The sequence below is a fragment of the Leptonychotes weddellii genome, chromosome 11, assembly GCF_054177405.1.
Source record: "Leptonychotes weddellii isolate Sample4059 chromosome 11, ASM5417740v2, whole genome shotgun sequence".
Lineage (NCBI taxonomy): Eukaryota > Metazoa > Chordata > Mammalia > Carnivora > Phocidae > Leptonychotes > Leptonychotes weddellii.
The window spans coordinates 29,896,935-29,910,240 of record NC_138379.1 but is presented as its reverse complement, the minus strand read 5'-3'; the positions used below and the strand labels follow the sequence as shown (position 1 = coordinate 29,910,240).

Here is a 13,306-nt window from a genome sequence, read left to right as displayed (position 1 = left end):
TATTCTAAAGTTCCATAGTGATTCCAGTTGCAGAATAAACTGAGATGATGGAGGAGGTGTTTCAGCCGATTAATTCGGCAATCTCACCTTGTGGTAGCACTGCAATTTTATATGTGTTTAGTTTGGAATATGCCTATCTATCTGCATGTACAGATATGGATAGGTAAATATACACACACAAGTATTACTTGGGGGTTTCTCTGAAGATACAATGAAAATGACACTTTTCACTTTTATGTCTGAACCAGTTGAAAAATAGCATAGCTGTCAAAAGGATGGAGATTTTATACTAGGTTTATTCCCAGATTAGAGGCTGGGACTGTGACAAGAGTACCCTTGGACCACTGCCCTCCCTCGCGCCAGGCCACTCCTTGAACCCAGAGCTTCAGCAGAGGAATAGTACGAGGCATGTATTAGGCTAGTTACAACACAAACCATGTCTTCATGGATAGAGTCCTGATAGCAGGACAGGGTTGGCTCCATAGCTGCTTCTGAAGAGCAGACCCTGGGCCCTCTATTACCTACCGCATACCATTCATAGGTTAGAAGTTTGTTTTGGAAGTGCCTGGGTAGCACAGTCGGTTAAGTGGCAAACTCTTGATACCAGCTCAGGTTATGGTCTCAGGGTCTTGAGATCGAGCCCCGGGTTGGTCTCTGTGCTCAGTACGGAGTCTGCTTGGGATTCTCTCTCTCCCTCTGCCCCTCCTCCTGCTTGTAATCTCTCTCAAAAATAAATAAATCTTCAAAAAAAAGTTTGGTTTTTTTTTTGTTTTGTCTTTGTTTTTTAGAAAGACTATGAAAAGACACTAGGAAACAGATCTTAACCCTGCTAAATAAAGAAGAAAAAAAAAAAGCCTTTATGGGTTTTTAGAAACTTGGAAGTCTATCACTCATAACCCCTCCCTGAGTGAGAAACAGTAGAGCTAAGATCCAGAGGTATTTCTTCCATGTTGTTTCTTGAGTGAAGAGGAAGTTTCCTCTTGAAACTATACACACAGCTTTCTCATAATAAAGCTATTTGGCAAAAATGTGTGTATATGTAGTGTATATATTACATATATACATATGTGTGTGTTTAATTCTTATTCATGTATTTAAATGCATACCAGATTTGGACTGAGGGGGAAGGAAGAGCGAGAGGGAGAGAGAGAAAGAGGGAGAGCGAGAAAGAGAATTGGTTTCTTTTCTACTGACAAACATAAGCTAAGGCAGTTCCAGAATATATTGTTTTCTCTTCACGAATACTGGTGATTGTACCAGTTTAAACAGCTACATTTATACAACATTTTTTGTAGTGATTTTTTTAAATTGGATATATTTAACATAGAACATTGTGTAATTTTAAGGTATGCAACATGTTAATGTGGTATATATTGTAACATGATTGTGGCTGCAGCGCTATTTAGTACCTCTATCACATTACATAATTATTCCTTTCTTTTCAGTGGTCGGGATAATTAAGTTTTAGTCCCTTGGCAAGTTTGCAGTTCAACATCATTGTCTGTATTCATTACAATGTGTGTTGGATCTCTATGGTTTATTTAGCACTTGTTGCATATTTGTACCCTTAGACAACATCAATCGTGCCACCCCACCCCCATGCTCCATTCCCATAGGAAACATTTTGAGTGTACTGATGTTGAGGTTACCCCTGTCTTTGTCTTTTTATACTACCGTTAAGCATAAGTAGGGATGCGCATGTTTTAGTGAGGCATACCAGGGAATCATGATCTTGGGTTAAAAATCACACTGTGTGCATCCAGTGAGGAAGTGGTTCTTATGCTGGGTTTGCATCAAATTTATGTGCACGTATTTCAAGACACTTAAGCCCGTGCTAAGCCAGGTATGATCCTGACTCAGATGGTTTGGGTTGGAGAGTGATTATTTTCATATGCAGTGACACTGGTCTAAGGATGCATGATTTAAATGTGTAGAGATGTGCAGGTGAGAAATGATCAGAACCTTTGGAAATATTTTGAAACTTTTTGAATTCTCTAACTGAAAGAAGTCAAGTTTCTCCTCCTTTCTTGTTGACATGAGCTTCATGTAACCCTCTTTTTTTCCATTTTAAATGCTCTGAGCTGTGTGAATAAGTTACTGGATTGAGTATGTAAATGGGTGGATGCATAACAGATGAATAGATGAACAGAGAGATGGATGGATGGGGAGATGTGATAAGTGGATGGATGTGTGAGTAGGTAAATGGAGAAACGCATGGATAATAGGATAGAGAGTGAGTGGAAGGATAAATGACGGATAAATGAGTTGACTAGTAGCTAATTGATGAATGGGAAAATTAATTCATCAATCAATGGATGAATGAATGAGGGAATAGGGAACACATAAGGATGAGGAGCAGTAAACTTTACAACACTTCCTTGCAATGTTTACCAAATTTCCCAGAAAAAAAAAACAAACATAATTTTACCATGTTCAATAAAAATGTGTTATTGAGAGGAAGAGAATTATTCATTCATTGATCATACAGGGATGAGTTACTCAGATGATGATCATTGACACAGGAACACACTAAGCCCCTTGGAGGCTAAGTAGATAAAACAAAGTGACAGCTGCAAACCAGCGAAATAAATATCTGACCGCCATTTTGACAGCTACAATGACAAGACATGTAACCTCTCTAACTGTGAGGATAGACCAGTGACACGTGATGAAGGCCAACAGAAATTAAGCTGTTATTTTTGGTGTCTTCAGAGGAGCAATATAGCTAGTGAAGTGGGTTATAAAGACAAATTTTTGCTGAAACCAAATTGACAGCTCTAACTTCTAGATAATTATTCCAAAGACCCCCCCCCCTGCAAAAAAAATCAAAACAAAAAACCAAGTTGTACATCAGCTTTTTTGCATTTATTACCTCATTTAAGCCTCAGAACAGCCCTTTGATGTAGCTAAACATTTTAGCACTATTTTATTAAGAAGGAAATCCCACTGAGAGGTTAGGTTAATTATCTTCCCAAAGTTATTTGTAGCTTTAAGTTTTTATGACACATTTTTCACATGAGAAATTAATTAATCAAGACAGTGATTTCAGGGCGCCTGGGTGGCTCAGTGGTTAAGTGTCTGCCTTCTGCTCATGTCATGATCACAGAGTCCTGGGATCCAGCCCCGCATCAGGCTCCCTGCTCGGCGGGAAGCCTGCTTCTCCCTCTTCCGCTCCCCCTGCTTGTGTTCCCTCTCTCGCTATCTGTCAAATAAATAAAAATAAAAAAAAAAAAAAAAAAGACAGTGATTTCAAAATTTCTGGTTTTCTTTCTGTGTTATCTGTGGGGGTTTCATGAAATATTTTTTCCATGAAAACTTTAGTTCATATTTCAGCATTTTTGTTCTTGGTCAAATGGAGGGAGCGTATTTCATGTTCCATTGCAGTTTACTATCCTTTGGGAAGCAATGGATTCTAAAACAATGTAATAATTGAAAAAAATGTGTATTATATTATACAACCTCAGACAGATAGTCTTAACTAGATACAAGTTTTAGAATAAGGAATATGAGTATGAATTGTCAAATTCTGGTAAAGGTACCCTTGGGCCATACAAGTGTGGCCTCCTTAAGCTTTCTTGCCCCCTTCTAAGTGTAACAGTAATGCTTAGTTTTATAAAACTTTAAAAAATAACATACTTAAATATCAGCACAGTTCTTGGCAAATGGTAAGTACTCCATAAATTGTCATTGGTATTGTTATTCCCATTTGACAAATGAGAAAGCTGAAGATTTGAGAAGTAAGGGACTTGTCAATAATTTAAAGCTAGTAAATAGTAAAGGAAAGACCAAACACATGTCTTTTAGGTTCTGTTTCAGGACTCTTTCTAATACTCTTTATAATTAGATAAACATTTAATGATAAAGATTTGTTTAAAAAAAAGTCAACAAAGTTCACCTGACTGTTCATGTAGACTTGTGCTCAGGAGCCAGTTATATTTTATCCTTATTGCTGACTTCAGTCATTATCCTAGTTAGTTCAAGTTAAATATATTTAAGCATTAAAAAAATATAATGTATGCTATTGATATCAGAAGATCTTCAGTCAGCTTTTCCTATCTGGTAGTACAATTTTGGAATTAGTTTCCCATAGCATGGAAAGAAAACCTGCATTCTTCCTGCCACTCTAAACATAATAAAAGTAACTCAAAATTTATTTTTTTTAATTTTTTTTTAAAGATTTTATTTATTTTTCAACAGAGAGAGAGAGACAGTGAGAGAGGGAACACAAGCAGGGGGAGGGGGAGAGGGAGAAGCAGGCTTCCCGCGGAGCAGGCAGCCCGATGCGGGGCTCGATCCCAGGACCCTGGGATCATGACCTGAGCCGAAGGCAGACGCCCAACGACTGAGCCACCCAGGCGCCCCAAAGTAACTCAAAATTTAAACCAGAACTTAATGCCATCATTTGTAGCATATACCCTATTTAAAATAGGAAATAGTTGTTAGCTTAGGCATCATATCCTTCACTACAGTGCACATTCTTGGAGGGCACAGTCTGTATTTTATGTATCTTTGTAATCCTTACAATTTGTGTATTGATTAGCACATGGTAGATAACTGATAATTATTTGTGGAATCAACCTGAATTGATTCGAATACAAGTCATCAATGTGTTAAGAATTTACCAGTTGTACTGGCAAGTGAGCCAGGGCAGAATTTTAGATCTGGTAATGAGATGATTAATTATTAAATTATGTGGTAATAGCCTGATTAAGAAAATGAGAAATCTCCCTTTAATTATAATATAAATTATTATTACTGATATAAGTTATTATAATAATACAAATGATTATTATCATAATCATTATCATTATCTTTTGTTGAACACCGTCTGTGTGTCCTGATCACATTTAAAAATGTTTCTAATCCTTCCAAAGTCCTTTTCACTCATACTATAATGTAAAGATAAGGCATTCAATCAGCAATTTGGCGGGGGGAGGGTGGGCTGGCGGGAGACTAATGCTGCCACATACTTTCCCGGGTACTTACATGATTCCTCAGTGAACAAAAGTTTCCTTCAAGTAGGTGTGATAGACAATACTCAATAAACAGAAAACATAATTTATGGAGTATATTAGAAAGTTGAGTGCTATAAAAAAAGAAAAAGAAAAAGTAGGGAGTAATAGAGGATTGGGAATTCCAAGTGGGAAGTGAGGCAGCTCACAATGTTAAGAGTCTAGACTGAGCTCGTTAAACAGGTGACACTTGAGCCAAGAATTAAGAGGAAGAATTTGAGAGAGATAAAGGTAGGCTTTGGAGTCATCAAGAACTGACTTTGAATCTGTTTCTTCTACATACCATCTCTAGCTTGCTAGAACTCTAGAAATTTCTTTGCACATCTAGTGAAAGCAGAAAGGAACAGTGGCTTTGGCCAGATGTTTGACTATTAAATATATGTGGAAATTGTATAGAACTTGACTTGCATATGCTAAGCATGATTTAGTATGATTTAAAAAATACAGTGTGCTGAAAAAAGTAGCTCATGTTATATACCATTGCATGGGAGGTGAGATATCCACATAGGCTGCAAGGTCTTTGTTCCATCTCTGGGTGAATGCCACATTTCTGGGGCTCCAGGTATTCCGTTGAGTTTAGCTCACTCTCTAATTGCCAAATTCTGTATCTTTGGGCTCCACTTTTAAATTTGAGTAATAAGAACAAAATAAGTCTGGTGGGAAATAGGCCATGGAAATATATTAAAAGTCTCTACTAAAATGCATTAAAATGAATTTAAAGGGGAAAAAATACAGATTTAAAGTAGTAGGGAATTTGACAAACTGGTATGTAGATGGTACAGTGCCTGCTGCTTTCAACAAAATTCACTTAGTGGAGTGAAAATTTTGAAAGGATGTTTGGGATAAGCATCCAAAGCAGCTGCTATACTTTGGCAGTAACAAAATTAAAGCAATTGGCTTCATCCAGCCTTCAAGTGGCAAGAGGATTTACACAAATAGAGGGGACCATGACATTTAGGCAGATTCACGTAGAAAAAAATACACCTATTCAAAATATTTACCACTGACTTAATCCTGACATCTACAAAATCTTATGCCAAACCTTATCTGCTATACCTTCAGTGCTCTTGTCAGTAATGTTAAACCATCACTTCCTGTGCCTCTTAGAAGGAAGTGCAGCTATTGCCTGTCATGCCAATTAACTGCCAGAAAAGAGATTTACATGATGGACTGAAAAGGCTCTCAGAAAAAAACATTCTTTGAGCTGGAAAAGTGAGGATTCAAAAATCTTCAAAATGTTCATCTAGGTATAGAGTTCTTGTAAACAATGGGGCTCAACAGACCAATGAGGACAGAACAAATCAAGGAGGAAGATTAAGACACCTGTTTTCTTAGTACACTATGTGTCATCAGCATCAAATTTACTCATTTGTTCATTTGTTCATCCAATACTTATTAAGCAGCTACTAGGTACCCATCACTCATCTAAGAATTATTGATTCAAGGGTTAGCAAAATAGGAGCAATTCGTGCTGGAGCCTGTTGCCTAGTGAGGGAATGAGGCATTAATAATAGATAGATAGATGGGTAGATGGTAACTGTAATAACCAATATACATTAATGTAGACTTGCAAATTGTTCAACTATTAAAGTACTTCTGTACCAACTGTTAATTGCCTCCTTAATCCATCTCTCCTGACACTTAGTTGTCATTCAGCAATAAATGGCTAACACCTGTTACAGCACAATGGCTTGGCCATAAAACTCTGATAATCATGCACATCTTCGCTTAGATCACTTAGGCAAGGCTAACACGTAGTTTAACCCAAGTCTTGGTGGAATGTCCTGCAATCTTCCACGGAATGTACAAGGATAGGTAGTCAGGTAGTCTTATTTGCAGCTGTTACAAGACTGTTTCTCATCTGCTTCCTTATCTTTCAGGAGGTTGCCATGTAGCAATTTCTTATCTGCCTTCCTAATGTCAGTAAAGCATGAGACTTTCCATATAACACTTCTGCCCCTCCTTCGGGTATAGCTGTAGGCCTTGCTGTAGCTTGGAGTTGGATCCACAATGATGGAGAGGGACCCACCACATATGTTGCCTTTGATATGGCACCCTGGTTTGATGTCATCCAGTGACCCTAGAGGCATGGAGTGCCAACACCATGCTGAATCTTACCTTATGTTTTCAGTGTGAGTAATAAACTGTCCAAATTGATTTGGGCTCACGTCTCTTTCCTGGCTGAATCTATAGGGGTATGGCAAGCCTGCTTAGGAGCTGCCACAGTGCTGCTATTTAGGGACTGCTTGACTACTTGACATCTGTCAAGCAGAGAACTCTCAGGACCCTGTTCCAGCATTTAGGGCAGAGTCAGATTTTATTGGTTCATGTCCATATCATTCCAATCATTTTCTGTTTCAAAAATTACAACTGGTTGGGCGCCTGGGTGGCTCAGTTGGTTAAGCGACTGCCTTCGGCTCAGGTCATGATCCTGGAGTCCCGGGATCGAGTCCCACATCGGGCTCCCTGCTCAGCTCGGAGTCTGCTTCTCCCTCTGGCCCTCCTCCCTCTCATGCTCTCTCTCTCTCATTCTCTCTCTCACAAATAAATAAAAAAAATCTTAAAAAAAAAAAATTACAACTGGTGAAAGTAATAGGAAAAAAAAACAACATAATATTTCACAAGAGAATATGACAAGAATGCTGAAATTATTATTTGCAGCTCAAAAATAGATCTCTGTGAGAATTAGCATTTCAACTGGAATCTAAAGGATGAGTAGGAATTGACCAGGTAAAACAGGGTAGCAGGGAATTTTCCATGATTCTAAGCAGAAAGAGCAGGTACATGTGAAGACCCTGAGGTGTTTAAGGTGTTTAAGTAAACTATAAAGAAGGCCACTGAGATATTATACAATGCTCTTGGGTCAAAATACCTCTTTGTCTCTTCTGAGAGCCTAAGAAAACACTTGTAATTCTACTAATAAAGTTAAAGTGCCTGTGACTTCAAATAGAACACCAATATAATTTTGTTGTCTCACTATGTAAGAGACACATTGACAGTTCTAGTGGTGAATACAGAAATGTTTAAGAAGCCCTTAGGCTGTGAGCTTCATAATATAAAGGTATTGCCTTTATATGATGTTGTGTTTATTTGTAACTGTCCTCATACTGGGATGTTGAAAGTAATATCTGGGGGCACCTGGGTGGCTCAGTCGTTAAGCGTCTGCCTTCGGCTCAGGTCATGGTCCCAGGGTCCTGGGATCGAGCCCCGCATCGGGCTCCCTGCTCTGTGGGAAGCCTGCTTCTCCCTCTCCCACTCCCCCTGCTGTGTTCCCTCTTTCGCTGTGTCTCTCTCTCTGTCAAATAAATAAATAAAATCTTAAAAAAAAAAAAAAGAAAGTAATATCTGATAAATGAAAATGTGAGAAAAGGAAGGAAGGAAGCAAAGAGTGAGGGGAAGGATGGAGGAAAGAAGAGAGAGAAGGGGGGAGGGAAGGAGGAAAAATGGGAAGTCCTCTACTTGGAGGGATATAAATGTATAAAATGCTGGGGATTTATTATGCCTGCAGTAAATAGAATGGAAAAGGAGAAAGATATAATGAAGAAATTACATATAATGAACACACATAAATAAAAAAATAAAATGAAGACATTAAAATTTGAAATAACCTGAAAATATATAAATTCCAAATTAACAGCATAGACTTGTAGTGCAACTTCACATAGGCATCACTGAAGAACCCCTGCTTGTTGTCTTAGTCAAGGCAATTTAAATGAAGAAGATGGACACATTCTAGACTACTCCCATTACCAAAGGTAGTGAGCAATACTATTTTTGGCCTAGTTTGGGTGGGGTAGACTGTCTTGTCAAATAAAAGTAATTGCCTCTAAAGATAGTGTAGGATAAACTGTGACAAGCCTCAAACTGAATATGAAGGAGTTTGCATTTTATTATAAAGATGATAAGGAAAAACTACAGTTTTTTGTTGTTTTTCTCTTTTTTTAATTATTTTTATTTTTTTGTAATCTCTTTTTTTTTAAATCAAGGGGAAATAGCTTAAAAGAAATGTTCATGAAAAATAAACATGGTGGAGTATGCAGGGTGACTTCCTGGAGGAGAAAGGGGAAAAAAGTAGAGACTAAAGGCAGAGAACGGAATGAACCAGTTGCAGCAATCAGCAAAGAGCAGAAATGAGGACCCACTTTGGTAGTTCTAATAAAAGCAGTAGAGATGGAACAAATGGAATTTGTGACTGAATGGGCATGGGAAGAAGGCTCATTTTGAGAGTGGGCCAAAGATGATGTGTTTGGGACACAGGATAATTAATAACCCTGTGAAGGAAAGTATCTCCATCCTAATCCCCAGAACCTGTGAATATGTTCTTACATGGCAATAGATAATTTGCACAGGTACATAAGTTAAGAATCTTGACATGGACAGATTATTCTGGATTTTTTGCTAACAATTTATAAAAAGGAGGCAAGAGGGTCAGTCAGAGAAGATAATAAATATGTCAGTGAAAGTAAATGTTGGAGTTCTGTGGCCACAAGCCAAGGAATATAGGCACAGCCTCTGGAAGCTGGGAGAGGCAAGGAGCAGATTTTACCCTAGAGCTGCTAGGAGAAACAGGCTTGTCAACACCTTGATGTTACCCAGTGAGATTTATTTTGGATTTCTGACCTCTAGAACTTTAAGATAATAAATCTGTGTTAAGCCACGAAGCTTGTGATGATTTGTTTATAGCAGCAAGAGGAAACCAACACGATGTGCCATTGACAATATAAACAGAGAGAAGGTTATGACTTTAATTCTATGCAGGCTGATTTTGAGGAATCAGAAGAATGTGGTAATTTGACATATCCTTCAAGAAATTTACATTTGTTCCATGATTGAATGTGAATGGAAGCTCCTCAGAATCATGACTAGCTCTTCATAAGTAGCCCTACCCTTTATTTCACAGGAGTTAAATTGAGAAAACAAATAAATTTGACTTAAAACAAATAAAATTTACTATCTATTAAAGTCCTCAGTCTTTTATATGTCTTCTGATAGTTTAACACCCGCAGAATTCTTATTGCTTTATGTAATTTTACAACTGCTATATATAAATTAATCCGTAGCTCATCCTTGCAAAACTAGCACCAACATATGATAATATGTGTCAGTATCTGTAGTCCCTTTGATTATTTTTCCTTACTCTTCTTGTAACCTTCTGTCTTTGAAGGTCTGTTGGCTAGATTTTACCAGGTTCAATGAGTTCTTAGAAGAGGTAAATACTTGAAATCCTGGGAACTGCTGGCGACATAGCTTTCAAAGGTATTATTTGCTATTTCTGGTGGAATCCATTCTACCTGCCTTAATACAAGGTTCCTGGATTGCTATATTACTAAACACTCTGGGTCATTCTTTGGTAGGGATCCTCTAGTGTGAATGACAGGATTTGAGCTGAAACCCTCACAAGGAGGAAAATGGACCAAGGCAGGAGGTCCTGTGCCTATGCAGACCCCTCTGGACTGCAGGTAACTGTTGACAGCATCTTGAGGAGAGTGCTGCCCACCAAAGAGGACCCTGAGAAAGAAAATAGCATGAGAACCTGGGTGAGGGGTGGAGCAAGACATGGGGGATTGCTGGGCAGCCCATAACTAACAGAAGTGTGGGTTGGCCACTGCCCCACTGAGAGCCACCCACTGCCCCTCTCCATTGTCCCTAACTCCTATCCTTGACTGAGGATGTAGGGAGAGATAAAAGAGACACTCTTCTACTTCTTTCCATAGAGGCTCAGTTCTGTGGACAGAAGCTGGCTTAGGCAGGGCTATCGCAAACCAAGGACAGTCCCAGTGTGAGTCTTGAGTGCTCAGTGTTTGAGAAAGGCAGATGGCCCCAGAACAGCAGTGATGTGGAGTGGGCAGGGTGGCCTGAGCCCAGAGTCAAGAATATGAGACTGAGGCCTATGGTCCCAAGGTCCTCACATTGTGGGGTCGGGCAGTGGGAAGGTAGGAAAGATAGAGACAAACAGGGCCAAGGCAAGTGCAGATGGGGGCCTGGGGCTCAGAACTTGTTGGTTTTCTCCCACTTATAGGTACCTTCATATTGGAAGCCCACTTTCTTCATCAGCTCACTCTTTTTTTTAATTCAAAATTTTATTTTTAGGCATTATATATGTATATATACACACATTTATAAGTACACATATGATATATTTTATGTATATGGATTAGGTAGCTGTTAATTGACAAGCTTTCTGCTGTCAACTTTTCCTGGTGAATTCAATCCCCTCCCCCAACAAGAACATAAGAAAGATCCTCTGTTCTTTCCAACTTGAGATTCTTTTCACTGGCTAAATTTGGGGGACAGGGAAAGTCCAAAGTATAGAGAGGTTCTGAGCCATGAGGGGAGGCAGGTTCTTCTGCGGGTCCTTTGTGAGTCTGCTGAGCATCTTCTTGTAAGGATAGCTATAGTATGTAGATAGGAATTGGTGGATACAAGACTTTAACCACTGCTCTTTTCTTTTAACAGAAGAAATATGGCATTTGCAAAGGTACTGGGGATATGGTGGGATAGAGATGTGTGTTGGATTAAAACTCAATAATAGAAAGAATGATTGCTATTGTGTTAGTCTGCTCGGGCTGCCATAACAAGAGACTGCCATAGTGTAAGCCACAGACTGGGTGGCTTAAACAACAGAAATTTATTTCCTCGCTGTTCTGAGGGCAAGAAGTCTGAGATTCAGGTGCTGGCAGACTTGGTTTCTCATGAGGGGTCTTCCTGGCTTGCAGATGGTGCCATCTCCCTGGGTCCTCACATGGCCTTTACTCTGTGTAAGTATGGAGAGAGAGAGATCTCTGGAGTCTCTTCTTATCAGGACATCAGTCGTATGGGGTTAGGACCCCAAATTTACGACCTCATTTTACCTTAATTACCTCCCTAAAGGCCCTGTTTCTAAATACAACCGCATAGTGGGAGGGGGTTGGTTAGAGCTTCAACATAGGAATTTTAGGGAAATACAGTTCAGTCTAGAACAGTTAGAAACATAACTGATTTATTATGTCAAAGTATTTTCAGGGACTGGAGCTGGAACTTTGCAACTGTTTTTTTTTGTCCGGTGAAGAATTTAGTACATATTAATTAATCCAAAACACACCATTTTCTGAAACTTAACCAAAGGTAATACAGTATTTTTAACCTGAATTCTAAATAGATTTCACAAAGTATTTTTTTTTTTATTCTTTGCAATGAATGAAAGATGCTTAAAGTGAAAAGGGACATTATAGAGTTTACTAAAAAGATTTGCCTTTCTTTCATTTTACAGGCCCAACAACTTACTGATCTGGAACGAAAATTAGCTGTGGCCAAAAATGAGCTGGAGAAAGCAGCTCTTGACCGGGTAAGTTAACATCTCTGAATCCTCATAGTTGCAGTTTTAGCAGACAAAGCTAGGGTAGACCCATTGCTTCACTTGATTTATTCATGCACTTCCAGATGCTATACCTGGAAGATGGGTGTAGAATTCAGGAGTGCTTGATACTCCCTTTGGAACCCAAATCTTTCCTCGTTTTTGCTGCTACAGTAAATTGACTCAAGGTTCAGCCTTGTGAGTTCATGACTTTTCATTTTCCACCTTGCCGGTACATTTGTTTTATAACACCATGAATAAACATGCTTTAAAGCACCAACAAAGCGGCCATGTATTAACTCTGGGTGAATGAGTTACGAAACAAATGGAAGTAGTCATTGACACTTTCATTTTGGAAATCGTAAATCAGAGTTCTGGAGGGAGAATCATAAAAGAAGAAGGTAGCCCTCCTAACCAACTCTGTTCATATAAAGATAATGCAAGAGGGAGTGACAGTCCCTCTTGATAACAGCTTTCCTTAAATATAATTCACATACCATAAAAGTCACGTTTTTAAAGTTCACAAAGTTGTGTGCTACCATCACCACTAATTCCAAAAGATTTTCTTCACTGCTTTTTACCTCCTCTATTTCATTTCGGTTTTATTAATCTCTCATTGTGTGACAAATGTGTATGCTCAGGATAAACCACAATTCCTGTTTGATGCCGCCCTTTGCCTTTCAGTGCTCTTCATATGAGGCATGTGTGGAGAATAGGCAATTGGCATATTTTGGAAAGGGAAAGAGAGAGGGAGAAATTGATTATACAATTCAGAATTACTGTTCTGCTTAATCATTAGGGAATGTGGCAAAATTTCTTAATGCCTCTCATTCTTTTTTTATTTTTAAATCATCCTTATGAAATTATAGGAAATAAACATTTCTCTGTTCTTTAGTTCACTCAGAACGAAAAGGTGGAGTGACTTTAAAATAATCTCTTTGTTTACTCACACCCATTTATC

At 38.6% G+C, this 13,306-nt stretch overlaps 1 protein-coding gene across 3 annotated transcripts in view; it reads left to right on the top strand.

Moving 5' to 3' along the window:
* The window catches only part of LUZP2 (leucine zipper protein 2), a 429,416-nt gene that overhangs the window by 336,807 nt on the left and 79,303 nt on the right, over positions 1-13,306 (top strand). For all 3 annotated transcript variants that reach the window (XM_031026653.2, XM_031026657.2, XM_081798447.1), the window contains one exon: positions 12,262-12,336. In XM_031026653.2, the coding sequence (XP_030882513.1) occupies positions 12,262-12,336 (75 nt within the window). The remainder of the gene's footprint in view (positions 1-12,261; positions 12,337-13,306) is intronic.